This window comes from Necator americanus, chromosome IV, assembly GCF_031761385.1.
Source record: "Necator americanus strain Aroian chromosome IV, whole genome shotgun sequence".
NCBI classification, from domain to species: domain Eukaryota; kingdom Metazoa; phylum Nematoda; class Chromadorea; order Rhabditida; family Ancylostomatidae; genus Necator; species Necator americanus.
The window spans coordinates 29,718,835-29,741,490 of record NC_087374.1 but is presented as its reverse complement, the minus strand read 5'-3'; the positions used below and the strand labels follow the sequence as shown (position 1 = coordinate 29,741,490).

General features: G+C 43.1%; 8 protein-coding genes across 11 annotated transcripts; 5 read left to right on the top strand and 3 right to left on the bottom strand.

Moving 5' to 3' along the window:
- Positions 1-117: 117 nt before the first annotated feature.
- RB195_003192 (uncharacterized protein) lies at positions 118-5,433 on the top strand (the record flags this gene model as incomplete). Of its 3 annotated transcripts, none has more annotated exons than XM_064200743.1 (5): positions 118-239; positions 1,556-1,655; positions 3,785-3,880; positions 4,008-4,202; positions 4,260-4,979. In XM_064200743.1, the coding sequence occupies 5 exons, from the start codon at positions 118-120 to the stop codon at positions 4,977-4,979; spliced, it is 1,233 nt and encodes a 410-aa protein (XP_064056625.1). The 3 variants fall into 3 exon arrangements, with proteins under 3 accessions (XP_064056625.1, XP_064056623.1, XP_064056624.1); XM_064200744.1 differs by lacking the exons at positions 118-239; positions 1,556-1,655 and adding an exon at positions 3,574-3,618 and having other exon boundaries at positions 4,008-4,136; positions 4,260-4,844; positions 4,963-5,433; XM_064200742.1 differs by lacking the exons at positions 118-239; positions 1,556-1,655; positions 3,785-3,880; positions 4,008-4,202; positions 4,260-4,979 and adding an exon at positions 5,101-5,433.
- A 90-nt stretch (positions 5,434-5,523) lies between these two features.
- RB195_003191 (uncharacterized protein) lies at positions 5,524-6,240 on the top strand (the record flags this gene model as incomplete). Its single annotated transcript, XM_064200741.1, has 1 exon — positions 5,524-6,240. The coding sequence occupies one exon, from the start codon at positions 5,524-5,526 to the stop codon at positions 6,238-6,240; it is 717 nt and encodes a 238-aa protein (XP_064056622.1).
- An 863-nt stretch (positions 6,241-7,103) lies between these two features.
- On the top strand, positions 7,104-7,547 carry RB195_003190 (uncharacterized protein; the record flags this gene model as incomplete). Its single annotated transcript, XM_064200740.1, has 1 exon — positions 7,104-7,547. One exon carries the CDS (start codon positions 7,104-7,106, stop codon positions 7,545-7,547), a length of 444 nt encoding a protein of 147 aa, XP_064056621.1.
- Positions 7,115-8,316, top strand: RB195_003189 (uncharacterized protein; the record flags this gene model as incomplete). Its single annotated transcript, XM_064200739.1, has 3 exons — positions 7,115-7,224; positions 7,277-7,454; positions 8,140-8,316. 3 exons carry the CDS (start codon positions 7,115-7,117, stop codon positions 8,314-8,316), a joined length of 465 nt encoding a protein of 154 aa, XP_064056620.1.
- A 1,387-nt stretch (positions 8,317-9,703) lies between these two features.
- RB195_003188 (uncharacterized protein) lies at positions 9,704-12,439 on the bottom strand (the record flags this gene model as incomplete). Of its 2 annotated transcripts, none has more annotated exons than XM_064200737.1 (3): positions 9,704-10,891; positions 11,080-11,835; positions 11,957-12,439. In XM_064200737.1, the coding sequence occupies 3 exons, from the start codon at positions 12,437-12,439 to the stop codon at positions 9,704-9,706; spliced, it is 2,427 nt and encodes an 808-aa protein (XP_064056618.1). The 2 variants fall into 2 exon arrangements, with proteins under 2 accessions (XP_064056618.1, XP_064056619.1); XM_064200738.1 differs by having other exon boundaries at positions 9,704-10,881; positions 10,932-11,835; positions 11,957-12,397.
- A 3,413-nt stretch (positions 12,440-15,852) lies between these two features.
- On the top strand, positions 15,853-18,326 carry RB195_003187 (uncharacterized protein; the record flags this gene model as incomplete). Its single annotated transcript, XM_013435982.2, has 2 exons — positions 15,853-15,910; positions 18,139-18,326. The coding sequence occupies 2 exons, from the start codon at positions 15,853-15,855 to the stop codon at positions 18,324-18,326; spliced, it is 246 nt and encodes an 81-aa protein (XP_013291436.2).
- Positions 18,327-20,147: 1,821 nt separating this feature from the next.
- On the bottom strand, positions 20,148-20,351 carry RB195_003186 (uncharacterized protein; the record flags this gene model as incomplete). Its single annotated transcript, XM_064200736.1, has 1 exon — positions 20,148-20,351. The coding sequence occupies one exon, from the start codon at positions 20,349-20,351 to the stop codon at positions 20,148-20,150; it is 204 nt and encodes a 67-aa protein (XP_064056617.1).
- A 240-nt stretch (positions 20,352-20,591) lies between these two features.
- On the bottom strand, positions 20,592-22,073 carry RB195_003185 (uncharacterized protein; the record flags this gene model as incomplete). The annotated part of the gene is made up of 3 exons (XM_064200735.1): positions 20,592-20,880; positions 21,750-21,849; positions 21,965-22,073. 3 exons carry the CDS (start codon positions 22,071-22,073, stop codon positions 20,592-20,594), a joined length of 498 nt encoding a protein of 165 aa, XP_064056616.1.
- Between the last annotated feature and the right edge of the window lie 583 nt (positions 22,074-22,656).

Here is a 22,656-nt window from a genome sequence, read left to right as displayed (position 1 = left end):
CAGCACGTGTGTTGGAATCTTTATATTCACTTTCAATGGCTCTGGTGAAACCTAAGATCTTCACATCAGTGTTTGGGAGCGTTAGATATTTGGTGATGTGGCTATGTGCATTTCGTAATGGATTATTTTTCGAAGTTATTTCTTCTCAGTATCGACGTTAAATACGAAGCCCGTCGTGGGTTGAAACAACGCCAATATATGTACAGTACAAATCGCATGTATCTCAATACTCTTCAAAGGTAAGGTGTAGCTACTTCAAAAGAGTAAGGTAGAATAACTATCCTGACTGTAAAATCAAACCATCCACTATTTTACAACACATACGCTTTGCATTAGAATTTTTTGAAAGTACTTTCCAGTCAATCAGTAATATTAACACAAGAATTAAATTCCTATTCAAAATAAGAAATATTTAGATTCAACAACTTGGTCAACGCGAAAATAAGAGAACTAAGGACTAAAACAAGCACCAAAGAGATTCTGTAGCAGCAAGCGACAATGAGTTGTTAAAGAGTTGTTCCAAGTGAGTAATAAGTAACAGTACAGAACAGTATCGTCTCAACAAGTTAGGACTAGTACCGAAAAGTTTATAAATATTCGAAATAACCTTTCTACTCATTCTTTGAAGCAGGTTCTAACTGTTGTCTGGTCTCTTCTGACCCCTTCGTCCTCAGTGGCTCCAATTCTTGAGGCAAGGGTTCTTCATCGCCTTCTACCTAAGCGATCGTCTCCGGCAGAGGTGTGCCCATTGTCTCAGGTTAAACGAACAACGTGGGTGCCGCAGCTGTGATCACCATACACGCAAAAGGAATGATCATGTAAACCTTGCCGTTCGGCGTTTCTGCCTGGAAAGAACATAAATCTGATTAGATGAATAGGAAAACGTGGAAGAAAATTGCAGCCCGCGCATAAAAGGCTCTTATGTATGCAATGTATTTTTTGAATCACAATCTACCGTAAATATGTCAGAACCTGACAGAGTGGCAAGTTCAAAGGGTCAACTCTCCACATTCGCTAAACCATTATACATAATATATAATATTTATAATATATAATATATAATATAATAATATGTATAATATACATTATATGTATATGTATATATATATTATATTTTATATATTTATGTATATGTATATATTATATATTACATATATATATATATATATATATATATATATATATATATATATATATATATATATATATATATACTTAAAGGGGAAATACGAAGTCATCAAAAACGTTGCAAGAGAGCTATGCTGTAAACAAACAACATGATCGTTAACCATGTGTAAACTGGCGAGGGTGTTTTTAAAAAAAGTAGGCAGTAATAACCAAAAAAAGTAACGTATGTTGTAAGTTTCCAATACACGCACACAACCAACACTTAGCAAGTAATCTCACGAAAACCAAAACAACTGGGCAACTCACTATCCACAAGCTGAGGTAGGTAGTCGTACTGCACTCGGTCCCGAAAGGTTAAGATATGAACACGTTACGAAAGCAAAGTCCTTAAACAGTGCAAGACTATCGAAACCGTGTAGTTTTACAGGAGTGGAGATCCTCATGACGTCGGCAACTATCGCCTGATCTGCTTACTGTCCGTCATCTACGAGTTCTTCACGAGCATGGAAGACATAGACAACCAAGAGGTCCCTATTCAATACTCAAAGACATTACCTGCACTACTGCGTTGACGCAAATGAGAAGCTCCTAACTATACACTGCTTAGTGTATCACTACCGCACTAGTACGATCTGCCAAACTACTTCTGATCAATTGCGTTTACTTCTTTTATTTCTCAAATTACACCCACAAGAGTTCCATGTGTTGCTTTTTTATCTTTTTAGATAAAACCTTCTTAATAGACACTGAAGCAATGCATATACCTCAATGTCTTCGTGTGTCTTCGTTTTTTAGGAAAAGATAACTTGTGGAGTGACAGAAAGAGAAAAGCAAAAGTTAAGGAAGCGTTCACCGTTAGTTAATTCGGTAGCTGTTAGCTAAGCGTTCACTTCCTTTCATGAAATTCTTTTTAACCAGATCATGATCTCTGTGAGGCCCTTTTTTCAGATCATCTCATATATCATATCTGTTCTATTTTTAACTCAACTTAGCTTTAACGTTTTAAATAAACGCTAACCTATAAAAATCTAAGGATTAAAATACGTGACCTTGAGGCTATCAAGTTACAATAACTACTATTATACAATCGCTACATATTTACGTGTTATCCTGAAAAATAAGAAAAGTTTCGGCCTTGTTTCTCGATAATAAAAATGCGTAAATAAAATGAATAAATAAAATGCATATCGGATGAACTCTGTTCCAGAACCTTCCTTTAATTTAAATGTAGTTACTTCAAAAAGCTACTGATCGTGTGAAAAGCTTCGAAATTCTTCGGTACAAAGTTAGAATAAAGAAATCATCCACTTCCGCTTAATCAGTCTGAGTGAAATTAAACAGAAGAAAAAACTGAAAGTGGGATTTCATTGGAGCATAGTTTAAACTCGCTAGCCTCAGCAAAAGCGATTAAGTCAGTTTTTATCCTCCCAGACAGGTTTGGTATAAATTTGTCGACTCCGGAGGTATGAAAAAGTTGATTGGTCCTGGGATTGTTTCGAACCATAGGCCGTGTTACTTCACCTCTAGCCGATTGCATCACACCCGCTTCGGACCACAAACAGGAAACTTCAATAATAATCAAGGTATTAATGGCTGCTGCTAAACTGAACGAGTGCCTTCTTTATTTGTACATTAACACCATATAACATCTAATAAAAGAGATTTGAAGGTCTCAAAACAATGTGTAATACACTTTCAAATGAGTAAACAAAAGGCAGAAAGTTGCAAGCGGATTGAAAATGTCCGCCGCGGCAGATGCGTAGTTTCGTAGTCAAGGCTAGACGTAACAGATTCGGTGCTGAGTGTACATTACCTTCAATAACGAACAGTACCAGCAAAGTCGAATTCTTTTTGGTAGTTACTAATTGTGAACGTTGCCTACTAATTTTGGACGTAATGCTACTACTGCTATTGAAGTAGTCTTGATTCAATATGTAGTTGTCAATGGTAAGAGAGCCATATTCAAAGTTGTTTGTCACCTGCAAAAAGTACACTGACTGCCTTAGAGTTATATTTATTCCAGTGAGGAGTGATGAAATTGGTTAGTCACTCGATAAGTTTTCTGAAATCTCTTGCAATATTGATAGATGCATCAGCAGATTCCTCTGTGACAGTGAGTGTTTGATCGGATTGGTTGGAAGAAACATTCGCTCAAATTATTATGGTGTTCGGAAAGTATCTGCCGAAAATGTCGCAAAAGCGCAGATTTTTTTGAGATGTTCTGGAAGATCCCGTTTTAAATATATTATATAAGAATACTACCGCTTGTATTCACATAACATATCTGGCTCCCTCTTCCTTGCCCACTTCATCCTATAATGGCCGAACATTCCTGCTGCAAATCCTACCTCACGCCTCAAAGCGGCGCAGCGGTGGTTTTAAATATATTGTATAAGAATACTACCGCTTGTATTCACATAACATATCTGGCTCCCTCTGGCAGCCATGGTGGCGAGACTTCGTCTCGGCAGGTTCAACCATGCCACAAAGGTGTCCGGCTAGTAGCCCGGTCCTTGGGCCAAGGCTACAGGCTAGCTAAGTGAGGAGGTAGTACGACGATTCCGGTGCCAGGCTGCTAGCTTGCTAGTGCGACTAGCCGACCGAGGACAACACCCCCGTCGCGTCATACTGCTAATGTCTACTATGTGTTCTTCAGAAGCTAGGGCGTACCCCAGAAGCGACGCGCATTGTCCTCGCCCGAGCAATGTGGCAAATATGCGAGGGCTACCGGCTAGAGGACGAAGCCAAAGAAGTTAGTCCGTCATCGCCAGCAACATCCAGTGCGCTTGGCAACACTTGACGTTGGGACGCTTACTGGAAGAAGTCGTGAGCTGGCAGACAGTCTCAGAAAACGCCGTGTTGACATATGTTGTGTAAAGGAGACTCGCTGGAAAGGCTCCAAGGCAAGGGAAGTAGGCGATGGCTACAAGCTGATCTACCACGGCATATCAAATCGCAATGGCGTTGGTATCATATTGAACGAGTCGTTTAGAAATAGCGTCACAGCGGTGGATCGACTATTGCATCGCTTGATGGCTGTAAAAGTAGATACAGGAGAAGTGGAATTGCGAGTCGTCTCTGCTTATGTGCCACAAATGGGCTGTAGTGAAGAAGAGAAGGCGTGCTTTTAGGAAGATCTGCAGCAGTACGTCCAATCCCTGGAAAGCGAAGAAGTACTTTTAATCGGAGGAGACTTCAACGGACATGTCGGTTCCCGGAAAGACGGATTCGAGAGTTGTCATGGTGGATACGGCTATGGAGCTCATAACGACGACGGGTTGCGAATCCTGGAGTATGCTGTTGCAAGTGACTTGATCATTGCTAACACGCAGTATCGGAAAAGGAAATCGCATTTGATCACGTACACCAGCGGGGGTCGTGAAACACAAATAGATTTCTGGATGTTACGCCGACGAGATCGCCGACTTCTGCAGGATTCGAATGTCATCCCTACAGACCATGTCGCTGCCCAACACCATCTGCTCGTTACGGACTTGAAAATCTCCCGTCCAAGGAAGAGACATCCAAGGACTGAAACACAGCGCATCAAATGGTGGAATCTGAAGGATCGAAAGGAGGTATTTCTCGCGTCCGTGGCTCCATCTACACTTCCCCACCCTACTCGTAGTGTGGAGGAAATGTGGTTGTCTACTTCCAGCGTTATACGCTTGACCGCGGAAAACACTCTGGGGAAGACGACTCTAGGTAAGCCAAAGGTACAAAAGGCTACGTGGTTTTGGAACGAGGAAGTTCAGGCGGCAATTCGTGAGAAGAAGTCCAAGTATAAGCTCTGGTGGAGGACGCGTCAGCCTGAAGATCGGGGTGCTTACCTAGCGGAAGAGGGAGGCTAAGAAGGCAGTCTCCAAGGCGAAGTCGGACCGCTACAAGGCTGTATACGACATACTTGATACCAGAGAAGGCGAGTGGGCAGTGTATCGTTTAGTCAGAGCACGTCATCGCTCAACGTTGGATATGGAGCACACCAAGATCGTTAAGGGAGCTGATGGAGCCGTTCTGCGCCGCTCTGGTCAGATCCTGGAGAGGTGGCGAGAGTACTACAATCACTTGTGTAACGAAGAGTTCTGTCATCCTCCCATCCCAAATGTTCCCAGCGTCGAGGGTCCTGTTCTACCAATTACTGCTGTCGAAGTCAGTGCTGTCCTCGCAAAAATGAAGTCGAACAAGGCAACCGGTCCTGATGACATACCTGTTGATATCTGGAAGCTACTAGGAGATCGGGGGTCCATGTGGCTCCCAACTCTATTTAACAAGATCGTTGCAGAAGGACGGACTCCAGACGTTTAGCAAACTTCCGTGACCGTGCCTGTCTGGAAAGGGAAAGGAGACATTGCTGACTGCACCTCGTACAGGCCCATACGACTGCTCTGCCATACGATGAAGGTTTTTGAGAGTGTTCTGGAAGCTCGTCTGAGGAAAATTGTTAGCGTTTCACTCAACCAGTGCGGTTTTGTGAAGGACTGCAGCACCATAGATGCTATCCATGCTGTCCGAATCCTCCTGGAGAAACATCGAGAGAAGAACCGCAGTGTGCATCTTGCTTTTCTCGATCTCGAGAAAGCTTTCGACCGTGTTCCACATGAGCTGTTATGGATGTCCATGAGGTCGCATAGAGTACCAGATGAATATGTGCGGTGGACGAAGCTACTTTATGCGAAGCCTACCAGCGTTGTACGATGTGCTGCTGTAACAAGCAGGCCATTTCCTGTACAAGTAGGGGTTCATCAGGGTTCATCCCTCTCACCTCTGCTGTTCATACTGTGCATGGACACGATAACGAAGGAAATCCAGAAGCAGCATCCGTGGACTCTACTCTTTGCCGACCGGAAGGATCAGCTGCAGCAATATGGATTGCGCTTCAACACATCAAAAACTGAGTACATGGAGTGCGGACCAAGGATAGAGGATGGTTCAATTCGTGTTGATGGCACCGAATTAAACAAGGTGAACTGCTTCAAGTACCTTGGATCCAAAGTGACTTCCACAGGCGACATTGATCAAGAAGGTCGAGCACGTGTTAATGCTGCATGGATGAAATGGAAAATGGCAACAGGGGTACTGTGCGACAAGAAAGCCCCTTTTCGACTAAAGTAAAAAATAAAAAGGAGGTTTGGGCCCCCTTTTCCCTTTTAAGAAAGGGGGGTGGGGGGGGGGGGGGGAAAAAAAGGGGGGGCCCGCCCCCCCCTCAACTAAACCCAAAAAAAAAAAAAAAGAAAAGAGGGGGGCCCGGAAAAAAAAAAAAAAAAACCCAAACCCACACCCTTTAAATAAAAAAAAAAAAAAAAAAAAAAATTTTTTTTAATTTTAAAAAAAAAAAAAAAAAAAAAAAAAAAAAAAAAAAAAAAAAAAAAAAAAAAAGAAGGGTTTTAAAATTTAAAAAAAAAAAAAAAAAAAAAAAAAAAAAAAAATAAAAAAAAAAAATTTTTGATTTTTTTATTTTAAAAAAAAAAAAAAATTTTTTTTTTTTTATTTTTTTAAAAAAAAAAAAAAAAAAAAAAAAAATTAAAATTTTTTTTTTTTTTTAAATAAAAAAAAAAAAAAAAAAAAAAAAATAAAGGAATAAATTAGGCTAAGAAAACATGGGAGTTACAGGATAACGATAATTCTCATTACCGTTACTTTTGAGAGCTGGAATATTACGTTTCAAAGAAAATTTTTATACACGTAATTTGAAGCTATCAGATACATCCTTATCTCATAATTCACGTGAGAATTTCTCTTGCTTCTGGTACGATTACAAAATAAGACACCCCGATTACAAAATTGAGATCATCTCACGTCACAAAATTGCAGTGAATGTGTATGATTCTTTTTAGAAAGACAATTTAGTATATAGTGAATTATATCCTAGCCGTTGATGTAGCGTATGATTAGCAGCAGATGAGCAGAGTCAGTTATTTAGGTGCGAAAGTGAATCTCTTTAGGACACGCACCATCGTTAATTGCTCTGACGAGGCATGACCGAGGCATGCTGGAAATTCCGCTGGGACCCTCTTTATACGCACCATTGGCCGACAACGAAAGCCTTGGAAAGAGTGCTGCACGCTATGGAGATGCGGATGTTGAGGTGGACGATAGGTATAACGCTAAAAGAGAAAGTATCCAACGACACTGTGCGCTCCATCTTCAGTGTCGTCCTGATAACTGAGAAGATGAAGGAGGCGCGACTGAGATGGTTTGGTCACGTCTTGCGGCGGGAGGAAGATTCTGTTGCCAAAACCGCTCTGAAGCTCGACGTTTCAGGAGTGAGGTCGCGCGGGAGGCCAAAGATTCGCTGGTTAGACCGTGTGAAGCTGGATATGATAGATGTACGTTTGTGTACGGCTGATGCAATGGATAGAACCAAATGGAAGACAAGAAGCAGAAAAGCGGACCCTGCAACAACGCGGGACAAACGCTAGGAAGAAGAAGAATTCCCACCCATATTCGACACCTACTCCTTTACGAGTTCGAATCTGGCTAGCCCGCTTCTCAAACCCATCGAAACTTAAGTCAGGTATTCGGCACTGAAGCCCCTTCTGAGCGGTCTCGCCTTGTTCCACCGCTTTAAAGCCGGAAACAAGAAACTTGAAGATGAGCCTCGCTCTAGTCGATTGACTATCGTTCGACGAACTGAAGACTCTGGCGGAGCAGCATTCATATGAAGGTGTGCGGTATTTTGCTGCCAGTCTTGGGTGTTCGCTGTCCACCGTGATCAATGGACTGCGATCTCTCGAAATGATGAAAAAGCTCAGTCAGCGGCTCCCACATGCATTGAGCGACGGCACCCGCCAAAGCCGCTGGGACATCTGCACTCAGCTGCTCTCCAGAAGCCGTAGATTTAACTGGCTGGACACCATTGTCACTGGAGATCAAAAATCCTCTACGTCAACCACACCCACAAAGGTGCGTGGTGCGCTGGCGATGAAATGCTAGATCCTTTCGTGAAGGGTGAAATCCTTTTGTGAAAGGTGAAATGAAGATGAAAAGAAGGTCATGCTGAGCGTCTGGTAGGGAGTTCATGGAATCTGTTTCGAACTGCTGCCGGACAACACTACAATTACTGCCAAGGTCAACTGCGCTCAACTGCAAAGACTGGCCGACAAGATCCGCGAGGAGCACCCGAAGCTCGACAACGTTCGCCTGCTGCGCGATAACGCGCGCCTTCACATCGCGAAGGAGACTTCCTAGAAAATTCTGGAGCTTGAATGGAAAGTTTTACCCCACCCACCGTACAGCCCGGACTTGGGCCCGAGCGACTACCACCTCTTCCGATCGCTTCAGCACACTGGTAGAGAAGCGCTGCTATGATTGTGACCACCTCGAAAATGACCTTCGGGCTTTCTTTCCCTCCAAGTCGCCGGAGTTCTACGCCAGAGGAATCCGTGATCTTGTGAGACGTTGGCAGAAGGTTGTCGCTGTTAATGGAGATTACTTCGTCGATTTATAAAATGTTGTTAAAAGTTGTGTTGTTTTGAAATTTTGCCGTATTTCGGCAGATACTTTTCGAACACCCTAATAAAAATGACACCGCATCTTCTTACTTCTTCGTTTCATCTTCAGTACAGCAGTCTGCATGATGGAGATCGGTTCCTGAGGTGTGCCTTCTGCGGCGCTAGGGGCTGTCAATTACAGTGACAGCTGCCGGGTTAAAGCATGGGCTGGAAGAGAAAACTCTAATGAGCGAAAGGAGCTGAAAGCGATCGAAAAGGACAACAACCACTTGGCGTCACACGCTGCAGCCCTCCGCTACTCGTGATTGGGAATATCAGAAAAGTGATGAGTCATAGTTCTCTCTATTATTGCTTTTTGTAGATTTAGTTTTATAATATCGTTTGCAATTGATGATTCATTCAGTGGCTTTAGTTAAACCTGCCAGGCGGCCGGTTTATAGGTTTTATCGTTGCATCTGCAAAGATAATTCATTTTAGACTAAATCCTCATGTGCACGATCAACAGTTTTTTTGTACTACCACATGTGCAGAGCATCAATGCACTTCTCCTTGTACCATGTAAATCGCCAGCAAATGTTCGTTGTATCATTCTTGACCTTTCACTTCCTTATTTCCTTGGTCTTTTGATCGTGCATGTAACTGTGGTTGTCATCGTTGTTACTGTTGTTGTGGTCTAATTACCCTTTAAGTTAAGGGGTTGCCGAATGAAGTTTAAAGGTTGCCGAATAAAGTATTGTGTATTTCGCTTGGCAACGACAGAATATTCTACAATGCAATTTATTGGCTATTGCTACTCCAACACATTTGTTCCGCAGTAATGCACTGAAACCAATGAAATCACCGATTCTATGATGAGATTGCAACAAAAATTATTTGTAGGTAGAGAATTTAAAAGAATATATTCAGGACCAGTTCAAGTCGAGGTAATGGTAGAGGTTAGCTAAAAACACAATAAGCTTTATTTCTTTTTGGAAAGGAAAAGGATCAAATATAACTTCACTACCACAAATTTTAGCAATTTCCAAGAAATACATAGAATGATAGTGAGAATAAGTAGGAAGAATGCAATCATATCAAGAAAATGATACTGGAAAAATTTGAGTTTGTTTCCAGCCGGTACGAGATTATCCAACAATTTGATCAGCTTGATCACCTTGATCACCTTGACTCCCGTTGATCTTCGAACTGGTAGAGCGGGCGCCAGTAATTCTTCCATTTGTACCGATCGCGTGCCAGAGTAGCACAGTGGTTCCCCTTTCGCGTGGGACACGAATAGCATCATATTTTTCTTTCAAGGACTTCGTGAAGAAATCTGACCATCGGGTCGGCGGTCTTCCTGTAGTGCGCTTAATATCGCGGGGAACCCAGTCGCTCACGGCTCTGGTCCAACGGTTGTCATCAAAGCGCATCACCTGTCCGGCCCACCTTGTTTTACTTTCCTTGGCAAACGCGGCGGCGTCTCCAATCTTCGATCGCTGACGTAGGAGAGAACTTCGAATCCCGTCCCTCACTTTCGTGAAACGGGATACTCCTAGCATCACTCTCTCAATTGCGCGTTCAATGACGCTCACCGCGTTTTCTTCCTGCTTGCGAAATTCCCAGGTTTCCGAAACATAGGTCAAAGCAGGAAGTACGGTGGTGTTGAAGAGGTGAGCACGGAGCCGGGTGTTCTTGGTCTTCTTCACTACGTCCTCGATGCTCTTGTACGCTCCCCAAGCCGCTCGTCTCCTCCTGCCCAGCTCGGGGGTCAGGTCGTTCATTATGTTCAGTTCCCGACCCAGATAAACGTAGCTGGCGCATTGGGATATGTTCGTTCCGTTGAGCGTGAATGGGGCATCCGAGACCCATCCGTTCCGCATGAACATCGTCTTTTGTAGATTCAGCTGAAGACCGATGCATCCACATGTTTCGTCGAATTCGGTTAGCATTCGTTCCGCTTGACTGATGCTAGGTGTTATCAGTACGATGTCATCAGCGAAGCGCAAATGGTGTAGCTGCCGACCATCAACCTTCACTCCCATGTCGTCCCATTCCAACTTTCGCATTGCGTTCTCGAAGGTGGCTGTGAATATTTTGGGTGAAATTGTATCACCCTGTCGGACCCCCCTCCTCACGTCAATGATGATGTTCTTGTAGAATGGCGAGATTCCAGTCGTGAAGTTACTGTACAACTCTCGAAGTACCTTTATATACTGAGTAGGGATGCCTTGGTTGTCCAAGGCTTCCACGATCGCTTCCGTCTCAACCGAGTCAAAGGCCTTCTTTAAGTCGATGAAGGTGATACAGAGCGTCATCTTGTACTCTCGTGATACCTCGATGAGTTTCGAAACAGTGTGATGTGGTCAATCGTACTGAATCCTTTTCGAAACGCTGCTTGCTCGCATGGCTCCGACAGATAACGTGTAAAGAGCCTCGCCAGGGTGTTGATGAGTACTGGCGGAAGGCTCTTCAGGTGTGCTGGTCTTATTCTGTCGGGACCGGGTGCAGTACGATTTCTTACCGACATGATAGCATGTCGTATTTCGGACGGGAGAACTTCTGGAATGACTTGTCCATCTTCCCTCAGATGGTGAGAAGGCAAGTGGACATGGCTGTTGAAAAGATCAGAGTAGAAGTCGTAGATGATTTTCTCCATCCCCCTTCTCGATGCAATGGCTGTTTCCTTTGGGTTCCCGAGAGCAGTCATCCTCGTCTTGCGACTGGCGAAGTCTCGACGGGCATAGCGGCTTTTCCCCGCCTCTGCAGCTTCAGCCAGCACTTCTGCTCTTCTCTCTTTAAGGTCTTCCTTTATCGCCTCTCGGCAAAGCCTTGCGAGCTCAGACATGAGTTCTTGGTTTCCTGCGGCTCGTGCTGCTCCACGCTGGTGTATCAGCTCACGAGTTTGAAGAGACAGGAGCCTCCTAGTGGTTTTAAAACTCTCAGCCTCCTTCGCGCAGTCGTGAAGGTGTTCAACAAGCCGGTCATATTCCTCGTCGATGTTGTCCATTGCGGAATCTTCCCAAAAGTCGGCTAGCGTAGCGAAGAGATCCCAGTTGATGGTAGTCCTGGGATTTCTCTCTCTGAACTTGGCGGCTTTCTCTGCTCTCCTTGTGAAAGAAAATCTTCCTCGGAGGAGGCGATGGTCCGATCCCGTATAGAACTTTGGTACAACACCGACGTCCGTCAGGCAGAACCTTTTATTGACGATGGTGTGGTCTATTTCATTACAGTACCCTCCACCGAGAGACTCCCACGTCCAGCGTAGAGAGGAGGGCTTCTGGAATTGCGAGTTCCCATGGATGGTCTGATGATGAACACGGAGAGCCTCTCCCCTGGTCATTTCATTATAGGCCGTGGGTCCCGATGTGAAGTTCCTCCGGCGTTCTTCTTGGGCCAACCTCAGCGTTGAAATCGCCAATTATGACCTTGTAGAAGGCATGATCTTCTTGGTAGAACTTCTCCAGGTCCATATAGAAAGCTTCGACTTCTTCTTCTTCGTAGCTTGATGTTGGAGCGTAAGCGACGAAGATAGTCAAAGCTGGTATTGGGCCACATCTTCTCATCCGCAGACGTCCGATTCGGGTCGTAAGTTGTTCAAAAGAGTCGATGTTCTTTGTCATACTCGTGTTGACGAGGACGCCAACTCCACCAACACCTCTACTGTCGCATGTTCCTAAGAACAGTTCTTCTCCAGTTTCATATACGGCGTTGAGAGGGTGACGTCGTCTCGTCTCGGTCAGTCCGATGACGTCGTACTTGATCTTCTTGGCTTGCATCATCAGATCTTCGATGGCCGCTTCCGATGCAAGTGTACGTGCGTTATAAGTACGGATCGCCATCCTAGTCCTTTTCCGTTTTGGTAGCCATTTTGGTAGGTACATGACTCCTGCAACCCCGTCCTACCTGGCGCTACCGTACCAGGCTTTTCTCCGGAAAACAACTTGATACAGGATGTAAATAAGTGATTTTCCTTACCTCAATACTTCGCACTCTCAGAAAAGAAGTTTGGCCTTGTGAAATGTAGAGAAAGTGGGAAAAGCGCGGAGCAAACAAGAATTCCCAGGATTCCTTCGATAATTTATCAGTGGAAAGAATGAACAATTAGAAGGAAGAACTAGTCAGATGTCGACCAATTGTGTGCACTTATAAGTTGGTATACTTATACAGTTTAGTGGATAGGAGGATGAACTGTCTGACGTTAATCAATCCGCTTGGGATACGCCACCACGTTCACTTCAATTCAGAACCGTTGAGGTTTACGAACGTGTAATTGGTCTATACAAGGACCTGCGAGGGTTAGCCGATGTGCCAAGTCAGTGTTTTTATCCTCCCAGACATGTCTGGTACCAATTTATCGACTCCGGGTGACTGGAGGGTTTGGTGGGAGGTAGGGTGGAATCGAGCCTCCGATCGATCATGCAGGCAACGGTACCTCTACACTACACCCGCCCCACCTATACAGTTAGATTTGCATCGTTCTGCGTTTTAGGTTTCTCACGACCTCAAAAGTTGTATACAACAACTCTATACAGAAGTAGTACGAGTACTACAAGTTGCATACAGCAATTCTTCCCTTAAATTGGCAGCTTCAAGCTTTTTTTGCGATTACTTGACTATGAATAAAACTACAATATTAACAAAGGACAATACAACATCAATGTGAGGGAATTCCCCGGACACGTGTCATGGTTCCGTGACTTGTCGGTGTTACGCATCAATTTTGTAAGATTATAGAGATCGATACCGCGGAAACGCCTGTTATCGCTACATATTGACATGATTATCATAGGTTTTTTTTTTTTCGAAGCTCAAATGCACAAGGGCTGCAGTTCGATAAGAGGCTAAGTAGGTATCATTATTTAAACAGTGCTTTACAAATTATCTTAGAGTGGATCTGAACTCAATTTGCGCATAGCACTGCCTAAAAATCATTATTGTTGTGATAAATTGGGTGTTTGCACGAACATGTAGAAGTTAATTAAGACAAACTTTTCTATCTCTTTTTTGACATTTGGTATTCTTCACTTTAATGATTCAGTATGGATGAATTTGAAGTACATAGGTGATAAAATCAGAGCAGTAAGAAGAAATCTTTCTCGAAGGATATTTACAGTTTTTTCTTAAGAGTGTCATATATTCTCTTAGTATCCATGCAAACTAATACTAAACGTAAACGTAAAGAGTGACAGCGCATTGGGATGGCAACTCTTCCTCTTGACACTTTGCTGATCCGATTTCTTCCTGTTATTTTGCTTTAGGCAACTAGAATTCGATTGAAAAGGTTAAGATGAATAAAAGCAAAGTTTGCCTTGATTGATTTCTACTAGTTCGTACAAACACCTAGTTTATCACACAACAATAATGCTTTCTAGGCAAATGAGTGCTGTGAATGTCCATGAATTAAATCCAGATTCATTATAAGTAAATTTGTGCAAAGCATTATTTAAATAATGATACCTACCTAACCTTGTATTGAACTGCAGCCCTTGTGTACTTGAGTTCCGAAAAAACCCATGATAATTATGTCAGTATGCGGCGATAACGCACGTTTCTGCTTTATCGATCTCTATAATGTTACAAAATTAATGCGTAACATTGACAAGCCATGGAACCATCGTGCCACGTGTCCGGGGAATTCTCTCACGTTGATATTGTATTGTCCTTGGTGATATTGTTGCTTTATTCATCAGCTAAAGTGCTTCTATTTTCTAATGCCTTGTTTATTGGAAGGAAATGGTTTTGTGATGAAGGAGATGCTAGTTCTTGGCTTTTATTGGATGATTACAGAAGTACGTGACCAATTCAGAGATGAACTTCCACTGCTGGATCTTTTAAAAAAATACACTTTTCATTATCAGGGATATAGTCTCTAACGTTTCTTACAAATGTCAACCTCTCAGCAACCTAGTCACTTGTAATCTTTGGGGTATCTTCCACTAACGTGCTCATATTATCGTCATCACAAGGCCGTCTAGAGCAGGAGTAGGTGAACTCCTGAGTAGATCCTCTATTTTGAAAACTCTCAAACTACTTTTTACTAGCCGGAGAACAAAAGTACGATCTAGAAAAATGTACAAAATGTTTTTTTGTGCACTCCCAGCATTCACTCCTTTCTGCAATTCGTATGGCATTACATTCGGCGCTGAAGCACTTTTTTGTTTTTATTTGGAAAAAAATTCTATAAAGCACAAATCGACTTGCTTGAAAGAGATTTTGTTAGTGGGAGACACGTTAATCTTTTGAATGCAAGCAAAAAAAGGAAACAACAACAGAGTTTTTCATTTTAATGCAATTAATGGAAATTGGGAACGTATCTATGCAGTTGGGCACGAATCTATGCAGTTATCTGTAAAAAAAGAAGAACCAGTACGAGTTTCGCAAGACGAATTTGTCCTATTCATCAAATCAACTACTGTCTTCGCAACCAGCACGATTTTTGTTGAATTTTTCGTGATCGCTCCAACCCATTCTTTTCCTTCAAATAATTTTATTGCATAAAATCGAAATTTCTATATATGTATATATATATATATATATATATATATATATACTGTTTTACACAAATGCACTGACATCTGGCGAAAATATTCAGCCGCTGGCTCCTTCCTAATACGTCATTGTTTTACTTAATTTTGTGTACGCTACTGAAACTTTCAATTCACATCCCAACATTTCAGGTACTTCCTTCGACTCAGTAGTTTGCATTTTGTTCGCAGGATCAATAGCTCGATTTTATATTCACCAAGGAGATTAGTCACTGTACTGACACTGTACATTGACACTGTACACGCGCGGGAACATGAAAGATAATGTGTATCGTAAAAAATTATTGCCTTTTTGTAGTTGTTCTCTTCCCATGCGTGCTTTCTTCAAAAAAAAAACCATATAAATACTGTATTCTGCATCAATGACACTTTTGTGTTCTTCGTTTGCGCTCAAAACCCGTTTAGAACTCCTTTTTTGGTTTTTTTTCCTACGCCGTTCTCAACACTGAAGATTCTTTGCCTGTTAATAGAAGGCAGTTCATTGTAATCTCAATATCTCAATCCATTGCAAAATGCAATAAAATAGCAAGAAATAATGCAGTAAATAATAAATATAAGAGATATTTGGACGTGTTGCTTGCACAACACCAGCTGCATTCATTACATACATAGAGCTTTTCACAGAGTGGTGCAGATCTTTTCTTATTTAGTCTATCGGTCCATAGGACCGATATCTATGTCCGCGCATTTCCTGAACTCAGTTCATTCTTTCTAGTTGTGTAGTAATAATTTCAGTTCAGTTAAAGTGAATGTTTCGTGCTGTAGTCGTGTTCTTTGCAATTGCGATTGTCACGGTGCATTGCATAGGTATGTACATAAACTACATAAATCAGTTCCTTATATTGTATCCCATGATGGTTTTGCGCCGGTTGTACCACGTACGCAGCTTTCTGAGGTGCGATGCTCGAAAGTGTAGTTTTCATAGGTTGTGAGACACCCTATAGAATGAGCTATAATTGCTCGCAAACTTGAGGCATGTAACAGGAGTTAGATCCTTGACTTACTTGACTTATTCGGCCGGCATGTGTTACGGTCTAACGCGGCTATCCGCATCTTCGACTGGTTCTGTCGTCCCTAGACATATCCGATCGCTTCTTGTTCGATCTTCAGCCTTATCTAGCAGAGAATACGTCCATACGTTGCTACTCTGTAATCGGAAAGATTATATTTCTCGACTGAACTGACTGTCAACGCCGAATGTCCTCTTCTTTCACCACCCCTGTCCAGAGCTCCCTTCAACGACCACGAAGGATGTTCCAGACTGGAAGCATCTTCAGGACAACTTGGACAAGGTGAGCAGACGACACCCTCATAACAAGTCCAAAGAACCGGATTCGGTTTCCTGTGACTACTTCAGAAGGCCGATGGTGACTTTGATGTTTTTGAAAGTCATCAGTCGTCAGTACACCATATTCACTTCCGAGATTTTCCGTTGTGACGCATCATCGGGCAGCCGTCTAAACAGCGTTCTATCAGTGGAGTCAAGCTTCTCATCATCGTGGACGGTGCTATCCAATTCTCTGACACAGTACATCACGATAAGGCCAAGCAAGATCGGTAGATTCGCAGCTTAACTTCGTTCGCGATGTGAGTTGACCACTGGCTCTTGGTCAACAAGTTGATTGCCTAATCGGCTACTCTACTGAATTTCTCTCCCGTAGATGCCATCATTTGCCAGCATACAACACAAATAACATAACTCATCTACGAGTTAGGTTGTCCATCCCCCTGATTTTCTTTGAGGGCCTCGAGAATACCCATATCTGCTTGCATTTATCAGGGCGGAGTTGCGGTCTGCAGGCTAATGCTAATTTCGATATCATCTTAACATCATGTTGTAACTTCGAGGTGTTGAAAACGAATATTATTAGATCGAGATCTACCAAGAGACGTGGGGACGGTGCTATAACAACATCGCCGGAACACTGCTCAACTGTTATTCACATGAAGTCATCGTTGTGCAGAAAGGATCCCGCCAGTGCCACTTGCCTCACTCAGTTTCCATTTCAAACGATGTAGTACTTAAGGCTAGTGTTCATACCGCAGCCTTTTCTGAAACCGTACCATCAAGCAGAGAAGGACTACGCGGTGACCGGAGGCAAATTCGTTGTCCCAGACAGCTCTAGATTCTTGCTTTCTCGACAGCTTTTCTGATAAAAGCATTTTTTTTGTCAGAAGGTCATCGGGCTGAAGCTTAAAAGTCGGCTTCTCCGGCTTTCGCTGCTCTTCTGGCGTTAAAAGGATTGTCTCTTTCCACATAAAGTGATGCAGTCGATAGTTCCTCTTAAACACGGATGCACTGATGAGGTTTGTCTGCTCCCAAAGATCTATCAGACAATTTCGTTGTTCGATGTTTGCTTCGTAGAATAGAACCGTTTTTTGAGCACATAGGAATTTTCACGTTGCATCTTTGCATTCACACTAATTCGGACAATTACTGCCTGCTGGCTCGGTGTTTTGGATAGCAACGCATTGAGTTTATCATAAAAAGCTTGTTGTAGTCCTCAGCGGATCGCAGGTGCATGAGCACTTGCGATCCAGAGTCTAAGTCCTCTGGAATCCCGAATTCGTTCGAAGGCGCATCTTGACAACATTCATCCAACCTCCTCCACCAGGCTGTTGTACGCGCTCCTCATCTTTGCACACTCTTCCACTTTCCGTTCATCAGCTACTTTCATGTAATTGTCCATAGTGATGATCACTGATGCATATTCTCTGCAATGCAACAAACGGTGAATGGAAACATAGCAGAAGTCTGGGCCGTGCAGCTTGTTGGAATTTGGAAAGACAGCGACCGGCTGTTCAACGCTACAAGACGGATGTTTGTTGCCAAACATTCTGTGTTTCCGCCAGGAATTTGACTTCTCAGGGTTTGGGTTCTGGGATAGTCCTAGACGACAGCAACTATCAATCAGACGTATACGCGACCCCGACTTAAGAACTATTGCAATAAACCCTTACACTGCATTTCTGAAGCGCATGCAAAGCCATCTTCACACTTTAATTGGTATTCCATGTTTATAAACAACGTTTAGATAAGGAATGCGGCCCTAACGAACAAGCCTATGAAAAATGTACAAGGGAGATTCTTTGTGAAAGACGATGCAATTATAAGGGAAGAATGGTTTGCCCTCACCCATGCCGTCCTAACGTATGTCGATGCAAACCTGGATACAGACGTGGTCCGAACGGCTGTCAGAAACCGGGGCCAGGATGCAAGTAAACGTCCCATGCAAGTTTGTATGACGATTGATTATCATTGTTTGCAAAGAATTTGTATTCATAAAATATTACTGATAAACTGCATAGCTCTGTTATTCGTCAGTGTTCCTTGCTGTTCTTTTCGGACATGTGCTACCACTACGGAAACACTAACAAGAGTCCAAATTTATGCTCTGAAAACGAATCACATGTGTGCCGTAATGCTAAATGTTGCTTTTTGTTCAAAACATTTGAGAGACGTGTTAGTACATTAGTGAGGAGTATGCAGATTACAAAACAACAGAATTACGTGTTTTTATTCTTGCATCATGTTTCAACTAATCTGCGGAGGCAGGCGCAATGAGGTATGTAAGTACGAATGTGACTAATGTGTCAGATTTTGCAATCTACCACTCATTACACAATTTTCTTTTCAGCTCATTTTCTACGGGTCCCAGTTGAAAAGGTAACTCTTTTGCGCAGAGCATAAACCTTTATCAACTTTCTTTTCCTGGCAGTAAAGCCAATATTATGTTGCTTTCCACTGCTACTCAACAAAAACGTTGAGCTTCTGTTACCACAATCCAAACTATCTTCTTGCTCCAAATGAGCTCTTTTGAGCACGATGATGTTGAGAGCTTCCAAGAGCCGGCTGTCCGATGCAACCAACTTTTGAATAATTTGAAAACCTATTTTACCCGAACCATATTGTATGCGGATCGGTAAACGCAATACCTGTGATGATCTCAATGTTCTTTGTGATTTGATGTTTTTTGTTTTTAAAATATGGACCAGATGTAGCGCAATCGGTAAGGGGTCCGGTATGGCTGCAAATCGATCGGTGATTCGAAACCGCCCTAGTGCCAACCATGCCCTCCTACACTCCGGAGTTGATGAATTGGTGCCCAACTTGCCTGGAAGGATAAAACACTGACTCGATCATTTGCTGGCTCCCGCAACTCGTTGAATAGGCCAATATGCGCTCCGAAAACTCCAGCGATCACTAATTGTTGTAAAACATCTTCCATCTTCTTTTTGTTTTATGACATACCCGTATGTGTTTTCAATAAATAAATAAATAAATAAGTAAATAAATAAATAAATAAATAAATAAATAAATAAAATGCGTTGATGTGAACTGACACCAAAAACTTCATGCCTTTTTATCGTAATACTTTTCTCTCGTTATTTCCAAACATTGCACTCAAAATCTAAGACCTTGTTGGGATCTTGGACAAAGTCAGGGGCGACTAGGCTACTCTGGCGACTACAATGGTTTCAAAAGAGGCGCGGAACAATTATCGGCGCTCACCGGCCTCCTGGATAAGCGGTGACACATCATACGGGTACCGCTTGACCCTATAACTTGTATAGAGCATCGGCAACATGGCGATATCATCTACAGGACTACCTCTGCTTATTTACCCACTTTCCTTTCCCTGCTAATACCCACCAAAGATGCGTGCACCTTAATCTGATATTATCTCCTGTGCTGATATTATGCCCTGACCAAAATGCCGCATCTTCGCGGTGTATCGTGTCTAAGCTAAGCTCTCCCCAACCTTATCGATCTTCAGCAAGAGCTTGCACAAAATCAAATCTATTCGTCGTGTTTACATATACTGAAAACTTTACATCTCGTCTGAACTGCTTATTCGAGACGAGTGACCTCATGTCCTCTTTCACCACCTCAGTATAGAGCTTTTTCGACCACATAGCATCATCCAAATCATCTCCGAATGAATCCTCAGAAAACAATGAACAAGGAAGTTTGCTGGTCTAATCATAATGTGACCAAAGAAGCGAAGACGATTTTCTATCGTCACTTCATGCTTTCCATGTCTCACACAAACGTCAGCCTAGGCAGTTTGCTATCTGTGCCGTCGATTTCTCCCATCACTGTGGACGGTACTGGCCAAGTCTTCGATCCGTACATCCCGATAGGAGCAACATCAGATGAATAGACTCGCAGCTCATCTTCGCGGACGATAGGAGCGACCACAAACGCTTTGTTAAGGAGTTGAATGCAGAGCAGGCCTGAGCGCATCTGTGATGTATATACCCTCTCGCAGCTGCTGTTGTTCTTCAGCACACAGCCCTGGTTGCACAACTCATCTAGGAGTCGATCTGTCTACCTTGACAGCCGATCAAACTCGAACGGTTTAAGGTTTCCGGGAGACCCATATCAGTTAACGTTTATCGCTGCGTAGTCGCAATCCGTAGGGTACGGCTAGCTTCGATGCAAGGTCGATAACATGTTGAAGGTTCGTGCTGTTTTCTGCGAGTATCACAATTCACGGGGATTCACTGTTCTTCCCATGTTTTCCTCGATTGCAAAATTGAATAGGAATGGTCCTGCCACTGCTCCTTCTTTTAATCCTGTTACGACCTTAAATGATGTTGCACATTCGGCAGCTGTTGTTCTTCTATCGATGTCATTAATTAGGCGAACGGATTTTCCTGGAATCCCATCGGCACGAAACGCATCGAGAAGAAGAGAGTCGAAAAGGGCCTTGAAGACCAGAGAAGCTAACTGCAGAGGCTCCAAGTACTGCTGCCACACTTCGATCACTCTCCTCACAATGAACACCTCTCAGACGCTACCCCTGGTTGAAATCTCCAGTACTGCGGGCGGCTCATGCAGAATTATGAATAGATATTGTCTCTGCAAGTGCATAAGAAGCCTCTTTCTCAGCCCGCGTCATTGACGCACTTTGTGAAGAAGTATGCATCATTAAGCTTCTTTTTGGTCAGTATTTCAAAATAAACAGATGCTCGTTATCAGAATCTCATTCTGCACTCTTCCTGTTCCAGACCTACCTTGTCAATTTTTGCTCGAGATGGAACTACAAGGTTTCTTTTATGCATACCGCATTCTAAAGCTGAGAAGTGAACATTGGTCAGATTCCGAAGACGACGTTCCAAACGGCTCTAAATTTTCGGATATCCACTCGAGACCCACGTCAGAACGTAATCGAGCTGAACGTTGAGAATTCTCATCTTTCGCTTGCCTTGGTCTTCAGCCGTAAATGAGGTTTTCCCTTGCCACGTTAGCTGATCGCGTCGATGATTAACGCTCTAAAACGTCAAAGTGATCAAGAGGAACGTCCGTTTACATGAGTTAATTAGACGGCTATCGTGTTCCGACGTGCGCTCCGCTGGATAGTATTGTTCTCGTGGCACATCGGACTGTTGTTCAACTTTGTATTTGCGTCGTTTACGACGATAACCAACTGCTAGCAAGGTATCCTAGACATCAGCCCATAGAGTGAATCAAAAAAGGCGTTCCTACTGTTCTCCTCAGCTGTTACTGTAGATGTGTCGTCAGTTACAATCCAGAGATTGCATCCTGTATGATCCCGCAGTCATACAGAGGCTTGACGACGACCCAAATTTCCCCACAGACTTTGTAGTCGTTCTTCACAACTATCGCGCAGCCCCCTACCTTTTTTCATCAGCATAGATGGTGTAACCTCCGCTAATAGTTACGGGCCGGTCTCTGATGTGGGTCTTTTGCAATGCAGCAAGCTGCACACAGATATAATCTAGAAGTTTAAACAGGCTTCTCGTTCGAGTTCACTCGACAGTGTTTTCGCAAGTTCGGCGTGACGAAACGAATGGATTTTCTCAAAGACTCCATGCTCCCTCCAGACGCTTTACCTTTCATGTTGTGCTCTTTGGCCATGTTCTGGACATCTTTTCGCATTATATGGCAATCTTGCGTCACACGGCTGGGAAAGGTGTATGGTTTGCAACGTTCCCGAAGCATGCACTGGAATGCCTCATTAGGTTTAGTGTAAGCAGGGCCACCGTGAGCAGGTAGTAGTCAGACTCCTGTACGCGGTCTCGACTGCCTGCATAGTTTGACTTTTGAGGAGCGATAACTCATTGGTGACAAAAAGAGTGAACCGAAAATGAAAATAACAGTCATTGTTAAAATATTTCTTTGCCAAAAACAAAACCCCTGAAGGACCCCCATCATCAACGTCGTGAAGCACGGTGCAGTTGCGTAGGCGGGTGCGCTCAAAGCGGTGCGGTGGAGCGTAGGGATTGAAATCTGGGAACCATCCTGGCCCCCTTCCCCGCTGTAGTCGGCGATCAACACCTATATGAATAAGATAGTCCTGTCAAAATCAGAGAAAAAGTGCGAATAAAAGCAATATAAATATTTTGAATTTTATTGCTGTGTTTCTCGTTGCCCTAAAAAAAGTTTGCCGCTTTAGTAAGCCCCAACCCTTTGAAATCCTTATATCAAATACTCCTGCTTGAGGGTTCAACCTACAACAGTTACTGTTACTAACATACTACTACTACTAAAAATCGGTTGAGATTCCTTCAATTTCTTAAGAATT